This window comes from Thermobia domestica, chromosome 9 (genome assembly GCF_964235325.1).
Source record: "Thermobia domestica chromosome 9, izTheDome1.hap1.1, whole genome shotgun sequence".
NCBI lineage: Eukaryota > Metazoa > Arthropoda > Insecta > Zygentoma > Lepismatidae > Thermobia > Thermobia domestica.
This window is the reverse complement of record NC_137462.1, coordinates 88,864,585-88,883,066: the sequence shown is the minus strand read 5'-3', so window position 1 is coordinate 88,883,066 and position 18,482 is coordinate 88,864,585. Positions and strand designations below refer to the sequence as shown.

The 18,482-nt window shown below is 33.5% G+C and overlaps 1 protein-coding gene across 4 annotated transcripts in view; it reads right to left on the bottom strand.

Annotated features, from left to right (window-relative positions):
- Myo61F (unconventional myosin 61F) overlaps positions 1–18,482 on the bottom strand; it is a 277,176-nt gene that overhangs the window by 23,580 nt on the left and 235,114 nt on the right. For all 4 annotated transcript variants that reach the window (XM_081771503.1, XM_081771502.1, XM_081771504.1 and 1 more), the window contains 8 exons: positions 16,838–16,966; positions 15,947–16,100; positions 14,879–15,110; positions 12,266–12,496; positions 9,598–9,757; positions 8,898–9,018; positions 3,216–3,340; positions 865–1,077 (listed from right to left, as the gene is read on the bottom strand). In XM_081771503.1, the coding sequence (XP_081627629.1) occupies positions 865–1,077; positions 3,216–3,340; positions 8,898–9,018; positions 9,598–9,757; positions 12,266–12,496; positions 14,879–15,110; positions 15,947–16,100; positions 16,838–16,966 (1,365 nt within the window). The remainder of the gene's footprint in view (positions 1–864; positions 1,078–3,215; positions 3,341–8,897; positions 9,019–9,597; positions 9,758–12,265; positions 12,497–14,878; positions 15,111–15,946; positions 16,101–16,837; positions 16,967–18,482) is intronic.

Sequence of the window (18,482 nt, the reverse complement as noted above, 5' to 3'; positions counted from 1 at the left end):
ATTCATACAGTTGTTCCACTGGAGAATGGTTTTGTGAAACGAGAATACGTACAATTAGATGGATTGCTAATTCCCCCTAACCAATGGAAAAATATTTGTATCTATTGAGTGCAATTCTAGTGGGCTTTTATAATAAGCAAACCTATAACATGCAGAATGTAATCATCTAAGGATGAGACCACATTGATATTATCCTTTTGCACGCAATTGGATGGTACGTTTGATTGAACATTCAAAATGGTTTTACAATGTAGGTTGTTTATCGCCTACTGCAAGAGTATTCTTGTAATTTTACAACACTAATATTGGTATTTTAGTGTATACTATTCTCCCTTTTTTCCTAATAATGCGGAAAACAATCTTTAGAGGTTTCTATTGTGTCTTTCTATTATGTATTACTTTATCTCTGTATTTTGCCTTCAGTTGCGTCAAATATTGTGTTTTTGTAATTTTCCAACGCCCCTAAATTATGGACAAAACTTTCGTTGATTTGTGACCTAATACACTTCTTGGACTAAAATAAAACGAAATAAAATACACAATTATTAACCCACGATTATGCTGTATATTTAAGGTAAGCGGATAAACGAAAGGAAAATTGGTGAAATGTGGATAACTTGAAGGAAAACCTCTGTTCTGAAAACCAACCGACACAATGTTGTCCAACATAAGCCCCTGAAATAGAACTTGACACTTTTCGCACCACTAAATCACCATACTATCTTATTTTCCACTTGGGTTAGTAGGTGCCTTAGTACTCATGCAATAGTACGAAATGACCTTATCTATATTTTTCTTTTAATCTTACCATTTTGTACTCTTCTATTATACCATATTTAAAAAGAAAGAAAAGAAAAAACTTACTTTATCTTTCTTGAGGTCCGCTGGTATTCTCAACAACAACAGAGAATCTGACTCATTGGTCACAACTACTTCCTGCAGTGATTCCAATGGCAGCCGATGTTTGATCTTAAATGTCTTAGCCTCTAGAAGGTACAGAGTCTTATTTGTAAGAATGAGGACCCGCTCACGAGGTTTGTATCCATGACGATCGTACTTTGTTACTGGAATGGAATACTGCAAAAAGAAATGTTTTTATTAATACAGAGTAAAATCTACACATAATTTTCTTTCTGCATGTTGTACTTGTTTTCCTAGACAGAATATAATGTATATTTATGAGAAAATATATATTAATAATATGCAATACATAAAATTGTATCGTCCATGATTTCTTTGTATTTAGCTGTCTTGCAAGGGAATAAAATACGTACGTATACAATTCCCTACTAAACATATTATCAGGGACGTAATGAAAATCTTTCTCTCTCCTGGGTACATATTGATCCATGAAAGCATGGGGAACAACAAGCTCTCTCATGGCTAGAGTATTCTCTGAGAGAACTAGGTTCCGTTCCCAGTTGGAGTATATGTGATTCTGATTCTAAGGGGTATCTCACATAATATAATATAATTAGCGGGAAAAGAATATTTTTTATTTATTTCAAGTTTTTTCAGTGAGCTCTCTGCTATTTTGTTTCAATTTGCCGAAAGCTTTCAACGCTAACGACTGTTTCCTTCCATTGAGTGTGAGAAAGAGCTTTTTTAGAATGGTATTTGAATATATCAAATAATATGAACGGATCATTTCTGTAGACAACGCACTTCATAGTTAATAGGCATGGTTTTCTTTGTAATTTACACAAGCGAATTTGTTAAATTTGGTTACGGGATGAATACAAATAAATCAGGTCTACTAATTCTCATCGTATTGGACAATAGTTATGGTGCTGACGTCCACACTTACTCTCTAGCAATATACTGCCTTGCTATCTTAACAGTGTTGATTAACAACGCCATCTTTGTTTATAGTTTAATTGATTTCTTTGAGGATTTTTTCTGTTTTCTTTGAAATTAAGTGGAATTTTAATGATCTGATTTTATTAATTTCTCCTTCAAATCTAGTTAAATGTCCCTTCCTTTTTCTAAGTAAATTTGCATTACGTATAAATTTAACATTACTTAAATTTGATTATATCACAAAAATTACTTCTCACGAAGTAAGGAACATTTAAAATCTACGATAAAATTTAATAGGCTGGAAAAATGAATCAATAAAATCAAGCCATTAAAATTCAAATTAATTTCAAAGAAAATAGAAAAATAATTTCCTACCTAAATCAATGAGGTGAAAACCAAAATGGCACCGGTATTCAATACCATTAAGGTACATGGTATTTCCCTCAACTTGTAAAGTTGAAAGAGCAATGATCTTACCATTTGTAGGGAAATATTATGATCCCCATTTTTCCACTGAAATAAGTTTGTGTCACTTGACAATCTTGCAATGACAAGACAAAAATGCTACTGGAAAAAGCTACTTTTTAAGGGTAGGAATGTCATATCTTCTTCTATTTCCAAATGTATAGTATATTCCTTTGCTGGGAGCGTGCAAAACTTTTATGAATGTGCTAAGTGCGTGATGTTGGTTTTAAGTATACATTGGTAACAAACTTATTGTTACTCCTGCACAGCTACACTGCTAAAACCAGGACGTTAAACTCCAAACAAAAGAGTACAGGAACTGTAATTTACGATAGGTGCACGACATATACTCTATACTGTATACTATACTATACGTTAGTTTACAGCGTACTGTTAATATTTACTACGGTATCTGTGTAGTCATAACTCTGAAATTTAATACCATACTTCTAAATGCCATTCATTCTTTAAAAAGTTTATTTCCAATAACGGAAGTGAAAGCTGCTTTGGAGGGTAAATTTTTTACTATAACTTGCATTTGAATTCTGAAGAAAACGACATGCAATGTAGCATATTATTCCTACGTTAGAATTGTGTAACATATTTCTCCGAACACGTAGATATACTTTATGTTTCCGGTATATATGTTACCTTAAAAGTCATACTCCTTTATTTATATAAAATGCAGTAGTAGGTGTTTCCTTCCAAGAGTGCGAATTAAAGTTGTTATTTATTAAAATCTTTATCCTGAGTGTATCTTCACCTGTTAATAATTTATAAATGTTAATATATAATATATAATAGCTTTGTTCTATTCTAAAAGTAGTACTATAGTGCATATGCTATTATTCAAAGCGTTCCAAGATAATCGATATACATCAAGATGGACATAATTACAAATTAAAGTTATCTTTACGTTGTTTAAAATTCGTTATCAGCTAATGACTTACCAATATTTTCTCATCTCCTGGTTTCGTGTTGAGCTCAAACTGTGCTCTGTGCGTTTCAAGTTCCCCAGTCAACCTGTTCTGCACAAACACTGGCCCGATACTCTTTTGGTAGCTCTTCTTTAGTCCTGCAACCACAAAATATATATATACCGATTCTGCTTATATTATGAGATTTCAGGTTTACGAATTTTTATTTTGTTTCTTCATTTTTATTTATTTATTTATTTATTTTATATATTTATTTATTTATTTATTTATTTTTGTATACGTTTATTTTGATTTTTATATGTCCACGATGCGACATTTTTGCTCTTACTATATTTAGACGAGTCATTTTAGCTCAAAATTTTGTGATTACTTAAAAAAATCCTTATAAGCATGGGACTTCGAGAATAGATGGTTTCAGTTGTAGTGAACATCATACTAAAAGTCCCCAAAAATCACAAGTGTGCTACGGCCGCCATAATAAATCCAAGTTTTTAAAGTTTGATCAATACAGGAAATACATTATAGACATGGGGCTATGTGAATAGGTGCATTTTCTGGTAGTGAAGAACATACTGAAATCCTCCCAAAAGCGCAAGTGTGCCACGGCCGCCATATTGAAATCTGGATGTTGTAATATGAAACAATTAGAAGACGTTATGAATTCTTTATACACATGCATTTAGCTACAGAAATCCTCTTGAACTACCTCTGACATATTGCAATATGACAGCCATTTTATTTCTTTAGAACAGCGTTTCCTAACCTTTTTCAACTTGCGGCACACTACGGGTGTTACTTGGATTCTCGCGGCACACTTATAGATATTATAATTTGTAAATATAAAACACTGTGGTATTTTTCTGTGATTATTGATCTCCTTCTTATAGAGAAGAAAGCACTATCACTGGTTTTTCCCCATGGTAAATCATTATGCTTATTTTTCATTCTAATTTAAAATAGAAAACAATTGCAATGAAATATTGGACTCAGGTTAAAAAAAAAAAAAAAAAAAAAATCTGTATTCTACCTTTTACTAAGAAGGAAGATCACTAAATAACGAACGAACAAACAAATCTCTTTTACTTTTAAAACTCAAATGTAGGTAATTTATCGAAAGGATTGAATGATATTTTAAATTTTCAAATTACGATATAATCTGCAATAATAAAGAAGCAATAATGATCATAACAATGATCATTTTTTTCAACATTAGAAATATACAGAACAGTAACCTGGTATGAAACTTAAAATTGTAGATTCATAGTAATGTGAAATACAAATATACATTTTTCCTTACCTTTTGCATTTTGATTGCTATAAAATTAGTAATTTTGTTTCGATTTCTCGCGGCACACCAGCGGCCCATTCACGGCACACCGGTTGGGAAACGCTGCTTTAGAACCTGAAGGGTACTGATACATTTTTCTTCTCATCAGCATCAGTGAAAATTAAATTTGACACAAATATTATATATATATATATATATATATATATAATATTTGTGTCAAATTTAATTTTCACAATATATATAAAACGATACTTTGCCGGATGATGAAATAACTGTCCCCAGATCCAATACTGGTGTTAACTAAAAATACCCAAATTTTAATATACGACGTATTGCAAGATACAGAACGAGATATATAGAACGAGATAAATTTCAGCAACCGTTGCACTTTCTGTGCAATTGGCATTTGAAAATATATACCTTACAAAAATTTTATTAGAAATAAAATAAATGAAAAGCAGATGTTTTTATGAATAAAACAAATGCAATCAAATTATGTCAATCACCACTTTTAGTATATGTCTTTCTCGTCATCAGAAAATAGATCACTTGTATTAGCCTTATTCATACAGGAAAATCCTTTACATTTTTTACATGTAGCAAAACATAACAAACCCGAGTTTCTACAGTAACATTTTTATAGCATGTAGATCGACATGCACATGAAATAAGCTTCATCAACTCTGGAGGTACTGGACTCCTTGTCATCGGCACTGGAGACAAGGAATTTCCCAACTGTACTCATCCCAAGTCGGTTGGGTGTAATTTATTGTGTTTCCATAAATTCTTGTAGGTGTGGACCTGAAGGTACACACGATACGAATGTTGGGCAGCTGCGTCACTTGTAGGAGGTAGTAATGAAAGGTCAAACGTCATGTTGAAAAGTTGTTTGGATATCATATTATTCTGCCTGTAGTGCCGTAGATCGTCCAATGTTTGTTCTTCGCCATCATACAAGTGTAGTAAAAATATTTCCCCTGCTTTGAATATCTGCTGTCGGCATCTTCACCCAATGCATTGCTGACTCCCTACATTCTTCACCTATGAGTACCAGGGTCGATATGGGTATGTAGAAAACCGGTGGGCTCTGTAGGTTACGAATACGTTGGTCTCGATGTCGTAAAATGAGGTGTGTTCGAGCAGGAGTCTAAAAACCGGTCGATGGTACCGATAATGTTATGGTCACTTCTCCGGGTTACCTTGCGCCACTGGATTGGCTTACGATGGAGATCTTTGAGTCTATCCTCATCTCCTGATCCAGCTGCGTAATTCTATGCCGCACATTACCCGGAAATCCAGCAGGATATTCACAAGAAGTGACAAGAACCAGCCCAGAAGCATGGATTGTTTACTTGTGGGGACGCGTATTTCCGGTGACCGACGGGCACCTCGGACACTGTGGGTATGGGGAGAACATGCAGACACGCTAGTTTCCAAATATGCAAATCCCAATGTCGCATTTGAAGTTGTTCCAGTGTCAGAGCCCAAAACAGCCAGACACAGCTGATCGCTCTAGGCTATTTCAAGGCATGCGTCAGCTGAGTTTGGTTTGGTTCCAGTAGGAACCCATTCTTCGTCTTGGTTGATATCCAGCAGGCTCGTAGCTAGGAGTGTGTTATGGGAGAAGCGCAGTTCAATTTATTCCCTAACATATATATATATATATATATATATATATATACATCACACACACAAAGCTCAGCTGACGCATGCCTCGAAATAGCAGAGAGCGATCAGCAGTGTCTGGCTGTTTTGGACTCTGACGCATGCCTTGGCTGTTTTGGAAGAAATTCAAATGCGACATCAGGATTTGCATATTTGGAAACTAGCGTGTCTGCACGTTCTTCCCATACCAACATTGTCCGAGGGGCCCGTCGGTCACCAGAGACACGCGCCCTCACAAGTAGTAAAGAATCCATGCTTCTGGGCCGGTTCTTGTCACTTCTTGTGAAGATCCTGCAGGATCTCTGTGGTTTCGTAGGTAGTGTGCGGCATAGAATTACGCAGCAGAGTCAGGAGATTAGGATAGATCCAAAAATCTCCACCAGAAGCATTTCTACTGGCGCACGGTGACCCGAGAAGTGACCACAATACTGTCGGTATCGTTGATCGGTTTTTCGACTCCTGTTCGAACACACCTCACTTTGTGACATCGAGACCAACGTATTTGTGAAATATAGAGCCTACTGGTTCTCAACAAGTCCATATCCATATCAACCCTATTACTCACCGGTCAAGAAAGTAGGGAGCCATTGGAGATGCCCTTCACTACAACTAAAGCCATTTATTCACAAATACTCATGTTTAAAAGTTTTCAAACTGATGATAACTTTAAAATAATTTTCAAAATAGAATGACCATTTACTAAAATGGCAGCTATAGCACACTTCCAACTTTTGATGACTTTAAGTATGTCTTGTTTTTCACTACCTCTGATTGCGTCTATTTGCGATGTCCCATTCTTGTAAGTTTTCTTCTAGTTACAAGTTCATACGAAGTTTTCATATTGTGTCGGCCTTTTTCCAATATGGCAGCCTTAGCACACCTGTAATTCTTTCCAACTTTTAGTATGGTTTTCACTCTAACAAAATACATCTATAAAGTAAGTTCCATGCTTATATATTTTTAAAAACTGATCGCAACTTTATAAAACCATTTCTTATCTTGCGTCGGCCATTTTTCTCAATTTGGCGGCCGTAGCACACTTGCGATTCTTGAGGATTTTAGTATGTTTTTCAATGCAACTTAATACATCTATCTAGAAAGTCTCATGCTTATAAGGATTTTTTCAACTAATTTTCATATTATGACTGGACTATATTGTATAAAAACAAACACAAGCTTGGTCAAAGTAGTCAAGTTTGCGAACCTTATCCTTCTTCTACAATGAATTTTAGAAGGGTAAGATTATTAATTGCTGAAAATCCTTCCAATACCGGGCTTATCTTCTACAAATGTGCGTAGGTACAGTAAGGTTCGCAAACAAAAATATCTATATAGAACATATATTGATATAATTTATCAAATTGCTTGAGTTAGTTCCACAGTTTAAGCGATTCACAAACGGACTTCCCACAATTTCGTTCAGACCCATGCTGACTGGCACTTTTTAAAAAAATATATTCTAAATTTAACATAAAGAACCACATGAGATTTGGTAGTGTCATTTTCCACGAGTGTATATAAATCTCGTGTGAAAAAATGTATGGGTTAGCACCTTCAAGCATCCTCAGCAATATATCTGACGAAAGCAAGTCAATCTCAGTGTCGCGTTCTGATCTCATCATTATCATCGACCCTGTGGATAAGGACTCCACAGAATTACTTAGACTACTACTCCAAACCCTACAGAACAACTTTTCAACAATGTCTACTATCATACTTCTCGAAAAGCCCTAGCCACATAGGATTTACCAAAATTCGATCTTACCTATTCAATAATAGTGGATTTGAATGTCTCTTACTCGAAAAACATTTTAAATGTTATGTTCTACAACTCGTAATACAAGGTAGGAACGTTTATATTTGATTTATTATACATATCCTACAGCATCCACCAGCAATTATTATATATTCTACCTTCTATCTATAATTCACAGCACCACCTAACGCATGTTTTCTCGAATATCACCCCAACCTCATATCCAGGCTCGTTCACCATAACTCAAAAACACAGTCCACGTCTTAAAAATTATTCATTGCATTATTGAGCTCTGAATATCAAATCCCATCCTGTCTTTCGTTGATGTTACTTCATTATACGCCAACTGATTCATACATTCATGACCTAAGCGTCCTTGTAGAATTTCGAAATGCAAGCCCCAAAACTCAAAAAAAGCCCAACACACTATTTCTAATCCAATTAGGTCAGTTTGTCTTTACATGAACAACTTCAGATTCAAAAATTGTCGGATGTAACATAACAGGAAGAACTGACGCAAAGTAATGGATATCTATAATGAATAAGATAATGTGTTAGTCTCATTTTCTTTTTCTATTTTAAATTAACGATTTCAAATTGCAAAAACCGAAGAACAACCTCCAAATTTCTCTGTCTGATTTTCTTGTACTTGTAAAATCTATTTAATGAAAGATTTACAAAGTGCTGTTTATTGTTGAGCTGTTCATCACCAGAACATATGATGTAATAATTGATAAAAATGCATTTCCTGACAATAGGGAATTTTTGAACATTAATCACTTCACTTCATACGAGTCTGAAAGTACATTGAAACCGTGTTGAAATTTTTAATGTTGTTCTTTGATTTTATGGAATATTTTGAAAAAAAAAAAAAAAATGTAGAAAAGTTGGTGTGGAGACTACTGAACACACTTAAGAAGCAACAGACGTAAACCACAACTATTATGAACTAATGAAAAATAAAATAAAATAAAATATACGGTACCTTTGAAGAGAGATTCAGCCAATACTTTGAGTTCAAACAGTCTCTTCCGCTCAGGTGTGAGAGACAGGCAGTATTTCCTTGCCAGCCATTTCCTATGCAAGTTATACAGAAGCCCAGACGCCTATCAAGAAATAAAATTAAGGTATTAAACTATTTCTTCCTAACGGAATAAATCACCGTTTTTGTCTTTCAACTCTTTTTTATTTTATGACTATAATACCATCCATCTATACCATTAATACGTTACCATTAACTTCTTTCTTTTAGAGCAATCCAAATTTTTAATATAGAAGCCATCAGTATTTTCTTTACAGTCATCCTACCAAACAGTTTTTGTAAGCATTTCGATATTTTCTTCATGCTCTGATAATTGCAAATTTAAAAGATACTGGTGGTTTCTTTTAATTCTTTCTTTCCAGTTTTTGCATTCATGTAGTTTTATCACATATCACAAAAAAGCACCGAACATTTTGTCGTTTAAAAGGAAAAAAATAAATAGGTATGTATGTATGTATGTGTGTGTCAGAAGCTTTACATATTTTCAAGATTATTTTACTATTATTACTAGTTGTAAAAATTTAGGCTCAAATTCTAAAAGTGACTTAATCACATATCGTATTCAATATATCATTTATCATATATCGATGTTCACATATCAGTTCTACGGAATTACATTCCCTTGTAAATCTGAAATACTAACCTGTCTGCAAACAATTGGACAAGGTGGCCATGTTTTGTCAAGAACACTTTGGGGCAAATGTTGGGACAATCGAATCAGGTACTGAGCTTTAGCAAGACCAACGAACTTCTTATTTTCTGGCGTTTCGGGTCCATTTCGGGTTATGAAGCCCTTCACAAACCTACGAAACAGAATTAAAAAAGGATATATATTTACACGTTGCGTTACACTTTTGTTTTCAACTTTTTGCACCAATGAACCTCTGGTGTATTTTACTAACACATCTCCTAGAAATCAAAATTAAATTCTCTACCTACATTTCAGCTTTTAGTTTCTTGATAGAGAATGTGATTTTGACTTCTAGTTCTGTGCTAGTAAGAGACACCAGAAGCTCATTAAAACGTGTCGAAATGAAAGAAAATATATATGAAATAAGAATACACAAGGTACGTAGAAACGTTATTCCTTTTATGAGTCCTTCAGTTACTTTTAATGAATCGATAGGTTGGCAGGAGTACAGAAGAACGAAGGAATAATAAATGAAGAAAAAAATGTATCATATCTGGTTAAAGAATTTAAAAATTAATAAATAAAGTTTACAAATATTAATTAATTTATTATTATTTATCTACATTTTGATAAATTCTTTATTAGTTTTCATTTTCCAATCTTTTTCCCTATATTACGTATTTTTCCTCTCTTTATTTATAATTGTTTCATTCACCTGCAATTCTATCAATCTACTGGTTCCATTAGTTTTACCTTTCTTCAGTAGACTCCATCTAGCATATAGTCTGGGGCCTATTTCTCAAAACTATGTAGTTTTGTAATACTAGTGCAAAACTTCAAAATCAAACATTTTACGATTGCCCCACAAAATGATGATAAATTAGAGGTATTAGCATCAGTATTTAGAACGACTTTTGGTATTCTTCTAGTGTTTCTGCTTTATATTATTTTATGACTTGTAAAAACATATAAGACTAGTACCTTATGAGAAACAGGCCCCATACCATATGACCCAGGTGACCTACATTCCAACATGAAGGTGAACACTTCTCAGCTTTTTTGTTTTTGCTGTTCCCCAACTTCTTTGCCTCCCTATATGATGAAGAGTATTAGCGAAAGCACTCATAATGTACTTTTTGAATGTGTGACTGTTTTCACTATTTTCTGTCAATTCATTCTCTCTGCCCGCTTTGGAATTCCCTTGTTGCATTATGAATGTAACGAACGGCTAACTCCCCCTAGATCTCTGCACCGATTTTGATTATTTTAGGTATATGAGTGAATCTTGTCCTAACTTAAGTTGTATCCGATTTTCGGCAAGGGGGTGGGGGTAACATGTAAATATAATTATAAACGACGACATTATTGTCCACTCCATAGTTTTCGGAATCGCTTTTTTATTTATTTATTTATTTTATTTTTTATTTATTTTATTTTATTTTATTTTTTTTTTTTTTTGAACATTATAAAAAGTATGTGGGACTGTTAAGAGATGCAAAGTCTTCATTAAAATACAATTCAAAGGCAACGAAGATTTGAGTTTAGTTTCGAGTCTCTTTCAATACACAGGGTATATGAGAATAGGACCTACAGCTTAACGTGTAATTCGAACCACATGAGCTCCCATTGGGAAATGTAATACACCTTTTTTGTGTTTTGTGTGTTGGAATTATTGTTATATGAAACTGTCTTAGTTTCCAATTTAAAATTTTGAATATTACTTATCTTTTTTTTTTTTTTTTCTATATATCATAACTTCCTTTTCTCCCTCTCTCTGGAAAATCTGGCAAATCTAATGAGTTTCAATTTATTTCCAAAGACTGGGAGATTTAATCTTATGGGGTAGTTTTGTAAAAGCTTTTAAGTTTTAGGTGAGTCAATTAAGTATCAGTTATGTAAGGTCTACAGGTTCCAAAAAGAAATATTAAATTCTATTAAAATAATTGAGAATGCATTACTATTCTTCTTCTTCTTCTATTATTATTATTATTATTATTATTATTATTATTATTATTATTATTATTATTATTATTATTATTATTATTATTATTATTATTATTATTATTAGTCGTGGGGAATTCAGTCCAAGTTTTCTGCACAGCCAAATTTTTTGCGAATAAGATTAAGAACATCCACGGCTGATGAAATGGTACAAAAGTGTTGTTAAGCAAATGTGAATTTCAGAAATAAATTTAACGTGTAAGGATAAGATCTATTGAAGTGTAGGTAATTGGTGCATTCGATATTGCGCTTATTATCTATTCGAAATTGCGATATTGCAACATCATTTGCCTCGAGAAATCCATTCTCCAGTCTCACATCCTCATGCCAAAATATCTATTTAATAAGTATAGAAGGAACAGGTCAATTTCATAGGGAGTTTATTGCTGAGGGGTTGTTTCTACTTTAATAGCTATGAGCTTAGACTAAGATAATACAACTTACAAATCATTCATAGCAGAAGTTTTAGTGGTGAAGAGTTGTTTGAAACGTCTATGAGAAGGTTCACAACATACATATGGGAGCCTGTGTGTGATGGTGCCTTAGTTGGAATCAGTGGTTACTGTTGAAGTTAAAGTTCGTTATACTAAGAACAAATTAGCTATGTGACACGAAAATTTTAACTGTAACCGTTTTCAATTTTCACTTTTCTTGTAAAGATTTTTTTTAAAAAAATCACCTTCTGATGATAAGTATGGCTTTCCTCCTCCTTTCTGCAGCTTTCTTGGCCAAAAACCTTCGGACATACTTCTCTATAATAATTGCAGCCTCTCTCATTTTCAGATACCGCTTTCGTTGTTGTCTACCCTTCCAAATCTTCTGAATCAGAGTTGCAAGGTCGTGTTTCTTCGCTTGGAAAGCATCTTCTGTTTCAAACAACGTCTTTGGGAAACGAATGAAGATCTTTGTCCTGCAATAAAGTTGAGCAATTATAATTATTTATATTGCGATCGTTTGCCGATTGAACATTATACTCAAGATATATTAGGTCTATTCTAAAATACAAAACGCACAGTCAACTTAATAAGAATTAAAAGTATTTACTTCAGCATTATCAAAAATGATTTTTTTAATTTTTTAGATTAAAATTATGGTTATCTATGGCATGAATGCGATAGATGTTAACAGACTAGTTTTAATATTATACAAATTTGAGAATTGAAAGCATTGAGGATTTAATACACTAAATAAATAAATGTCAACATCAAACTAATTTCACTGTAATATACTATTGGTTGACCCATAACTACTTTTTTTTCCTTCTTCCTTATTGACAGATAGCTTTATAAGTTAAATCAAATTTGAACTCTAGAATTTCTTATCTCTGAAATGCTATCGACTGAACACAGAAACAAGTAATGGCTAGAACACATAATTCAAAAATATGTTTGATAAAATCGAGTCATTCTTTTGTAGAATTATTACTGCACAGATTGGGTTTTCATCAGATCAAAACTAGTGTGCCAATAATCGCTACCGTAAAAAGCACAACTATTTATTTAAAATAAAAGAAAGAAAAAATATGTTAATTTGGAACGCATATAGCTTTTGAATTGATTGAAGATACTTTTCTCTAAATTATCATATTGAAATCGTTCAAATGGCCTTTTCGCTTCATCTTTGTAATTTTATCAAGTTTCATAATTTAAATAAAAAAGAAAGAGTTTACTTATTGCTAATAGTACTTTAAGAGAATATGTAAAATTATATTTTCTTAGATCCCATTACAAATACGCATGAATAATATGATTTGAATAACATCTGCAACGTCAAAACATTCGTAGGTGATTTTAAGGTAGTTTCTGGGTTTTAATATTCCTTCTAGCACAGGCAGGGCGCTCACCTATGGTGCGAAGTGTCCGTGGTTTGATCCCAGGCCATGAGAGTTTATAGTGGACAACATCGTGTCCGCGAGTTTTTCCATTTCCTCTTACATTCTCATTCTACTAATTCTGTCATATTTATTCTTTTACTAATCATTAGTCTCCCTTAGCCTATAAGACATAACTGTAAGACGTAAAACTAAATTAATTTTATTTTCTTTCAAGCACTGGTGTTACAGAAGACAAGACCAATCTGAGACATGCGCTTCGCTGGTGACCCAATTCGAGATCAAACACACGAAAAACGCATATAAAAACTGTTTATTGCTAGAGAAAGGAATAATCAGATAAAAGAGTTTTAAGTTACTTTATATTATATATATATATATATATATATATATATATCTATATATATAAAAGAGAACGCACAAAATCCTTTGTCCGCTCATCACGCTAATACGGCTGAACCGATTTCTTTCATTTTTGGGGGGTTGTTAGGATTTGGACCCTAGATGGTTTTTATCATATCACTTTAATTTTCAATTACCAGTGTCTTGAGATAATTGACCAATCAGGTGTCAATACGTACAAAAAATCCTTTGTCCGCTCATCACGCTAATACGGCTGAACCGATTTCTTTCATTTTTGGGGGGTTGTTAGGATGTGGACCCTAGATGATTTTTATCATATCACTTTAATTTTCAATTACCAGTGTCTTGAGATAATTGACCATTCAGGTGTCAATACGTACAAATCCTTTGTTATTAGTTCATCATAGGTATAAAAATAAACGTATTTATATGCAACCCGCATGACCCTGTGACTCGGCGGGTTAACATAACTGACAGGCGCTATAAATCACTTGAAAGCGAAAAAGTAAAAATTATCTAAGTAACAAAGTTTATTGCGTTCCGGGATGACCGCAGCGAAGCGGGGCGGGTTGGGGTGACCGCAGCGAAGCGGGGCGGGTTAACATAAATGACAGGCGATATAATGTTAACATTAGTGCAATCTTCTATGGTTTTTATCATATCACTTGAAAGCGAAAAAGTAAAAATTATCTAAGTAACAAAGTTTATTGCGTTCCGGGGTGACCGCAGCGAAGCGGGGTGAACGCTGCTAGTATATATATATATATATATATATATATATATATATATATATATATATATATATATATATATATATATATATATATATATATATATATATATATATATATATCAATATAAACATGTACAAAAGGAGTTGATACAATGGACAATTGTGTATTATTTATATATTTCTGCTCTACTAATTATCTGTAAAGTGTCTTTATCCGCTCTGTAAACATCTATGAATTACCAATATTCGAACGAGAAGTTACACAATTAACGTATTTGTTTAAGTCTAACATGGCTTCACGTTTTTTTTTTTTTTTTTTTTTCGCTACATAGCAATAAAAATAAATTTACAGTACTAATACTTACTCTCCCATTCGGTAGTCATTGTGTTCATATTTTAGGTACTTGACTAGCTTCTGAACACCTTCTTTGGCTGGTCCATTGAAGTGAGGCCACGTTTCTGGGCACAAGCATTTGTAACGTTTAAGGAACACTTCGTAGGGTCTACGATAAGCAAATCCAGCCCTGCGGACTCTCAAGTTTTCCATTAACCCAAGGTATTTCACTTGGTGCCTAACAATTTCATCACTGAATTGTCCTTAAAAATCAAAAATCGAATTTATTATATTACGCACACATACAAAAATACAAAGTTAAGTATCATTATTCTACTGCACTGCAGATTTAGAAATACTAACAACACTCATAAGTGTATACACAAAATAACAAAACTTCCCTTATAAGTTCATGTAATTGGTCAAAAAATACATTGTGTTTTACACAATGCTTTACCAGGGCAGTCAAAAAGTTCCCGGAATTTTGCTGTAGCTCTCTATTACCATAAGAGAGCAAGTACACATTCACTAATCGCCTTCAAAGTAGGCACCTTCAGAACACACACATTTGCTCCACCGCTCCTGCGATTGGTGGAAACACCGACAAAAGGCATATTTTGGTATCTTCCGAAGTTCAGCCGTCGCGTTGGTTTTGATCTCTTCTACGTTGGTGAAACGGAAAAGGCCCATTTTTGGCTTTCAAAATAGGCAAACATCCAATGGTGCTAACGCTGTTTTTAAGGCTATCAAATTCTCTGAATCATACTTTCCTCAATTTACATATGCATTTGATGCTTGTGCGCTGCTCGATCTGTGAAACTGAATCAACTGATCACCTCACCCTCCTCCGTTTAACTGTACACTGGTGTTATCTCCTGTCCACACTTGTCAAATTCATAATTAGGCAACCTAAGTGTTGTACTGTACAAGATTTATTGTGATTACATCATAAATGCAAAAACTACAACATTCTGGAAACTTTTTGAGTGTCCTGGTAATATAACAACAAGATAGCATTTTCCCCATTATTAAACTGTTAACCAGATTACATTTCCTTCCTCCAAGGATAGTTGTCGATTTGGGAGTACTGAATTCTTACCAGCCATCTTGAAGTCATTCGGTTTAATGCAACGAATATAAGAAGGTTCTTTTCCCATAAGAATTTCCATGAGACCATTTAAGCTTGATTTAAATTGGGTTGCAGCTGTGTCGGGCCTCTTCTTTCTGCTCAGTTCGCTTGCTGGGAAGACTTCCTAGAGGAACAACAGTCAAATTAAAATTTTAGGAACAGGAAGGAAAAGAACACAAAGAAGGTAGTATAAACATAAAGTACTCAAGAATAAATATTGCATAAACAGTCTTATTTCAAGTAGGTTACAGTATCTCAAGTAGAGAGAAAGCTAAAATCAGGTTGTACCAAGTGAAGTAGACACAAATAAAACTAAACCAACATTTGAACAGTAAACAGAGGAATCATTCGGTTCAGTTATCTCTATATGAATAATAAAATTCTGGCACGTCGGTGCATGTTCAATCGGTCCAATGTTTATTGATGGTAATTTGAATAGAGACATTACATATCGGCACATGCTGGAGAAATGCTTAACATTGTCCAATGATGCATGACTGCCTGGATCGCGTTTCCATATCTTGGATTGGACTTCGTGCTTCGTTGAGTAGTCAGATTCCACTCGATTGTATTTTTGTGAAGCTATTTAAAAGAGACCTTGCTCGCTAATGTATTTCGTGATTAGAGAGCGAGTGGAGAAGTGAAGTACATAATTCTTCCGTTGAATACATTTTGTAATGGGTAACGGAAACATAATTTATGAATGTAAAGAGACTACTTTTGACTTTATTGCTAATATTTCTTTTAACGGGAACTGGACGTTTTATCTCCCAAAAATTATGTATACAAACAAAAGACAGTGAGGTTAAATGTGACCACTCGACTATATTTAACAGACGTACAGAAATTAACAATACTTACCTTTGTAATACTGTTTGTTGTGTTTGCCATAGCTTCTCGAAGGTCCCTAAACAGAAGATCATTATTTTTATCAAGAAATCCTCGTATATTGTACGTAACGTCACCAGCATAATGAACAAGTTGAAATTCCTGTAAAGAAATAAAGAGAACAATACACATTATTCTTTTGTCGGTTGAAAGTATAAGAAACTAAAGCTCTGAAAGTTTCGTTAATAATCAAAGCATGGCAGACAGACAAAAACAAACATACACTAAATAAATAAATAAAAGCTACTCATAAGAACTGCTATGTTTCTAACATTGTTTCGGCAATTCCTGTGCATGTAATGCCATTAAAGTCAATATTTTCAAATAATCTGGAATTTTACTATACTTTTCGTGTACATTCAAAATGTCATTGATAGAACCTAACCTAAAATTTTGCTATTGCTTTATCCTGTACCTATTAAAACTAACTATTCAGCAGGACTGTGCGGTAGCCCTTAAGTGACCTAGGGATTCAACTCTCCCTTTAATAAAGCTTCAATTTGAAATCTAATTTAAATTAAATTACTGTATATTTGTTGAATAAACATATTTCTGTACATTGAATTGAAATCTAGCAGGAGATCCCGATTTCTCTTTCCCCCCCCCCCCGTCCCCCAAACACACAACACACTTCTTACACTGGTCAACATGAATGTCATTAACAGGAAATAAGAATTGCTATTTCCAATTAATAAATAAGCATCCCATCATATCGATGAGTAACTACGAACAGTTATTCTATACGAAAGTTCTCCACGGCCTGCTATACATAATTTCTTATTATATTATATTTAATATACAACAGTAATACAGTGCAAAGTTAATAGTGGACGATTGCTTATCTATCTACATAAATAAAAATGAAAGTGACCATGTTTGTGACTTTATAACTCTTGAACCAACGAACGATCTAGATCAAATTTTCAACATAGATGAGGTTCGGGCCTGGGATGGATTTTATGATTTCACTTTGACGGTGCGATTTAGAGGGAAGATATATATATCAAAATGATCTAAAATGACCGATATTAGAGCGCTTTAGTAGTAGTAAAAAGTGACTGACTAACGAAGCATATTACTAATTTTTCTTATTTTAACCTAGCGAAACGGGTAATTGACACTAGTAATATATAAATGGAACATCATCCGAGAAAACAATAGGCTTTGTTTAGGAACTAGATAAGTGAAATTCCAGTCGATGAAAATTTCACAAAGGCTTCAAAATTAGTTATTGCATTAATTATATAGTTAAGTACAAAGGAAGAAACAGATGCGGAAAGGATTTCCAAAGATTCACAACAATTTGCAAAAGAAATAACAGGAGATATTCAACTTCTTTCGGGAATCGGTTGACAACATATAGTTTAGCATAAGTGAGACTGTGAAAATAATGTTGGTTTTCTGGAGACAAGTTTATAACATATATATGTTTTCACAATTGTCAGTAACATTTTCCTATATCTCTATTTTTTGTATCTGAAAAAAGCATTTAGTAAGCTCTGTTTTATCTCATTAGTAATCATCTTCCGAAGAACATAACACTTCTTTATGTATTATGCTATGAAATGAGAAGTTTTCCAAATTTATATATCTTTTAAAAAGGATTTAGCCTAACTAA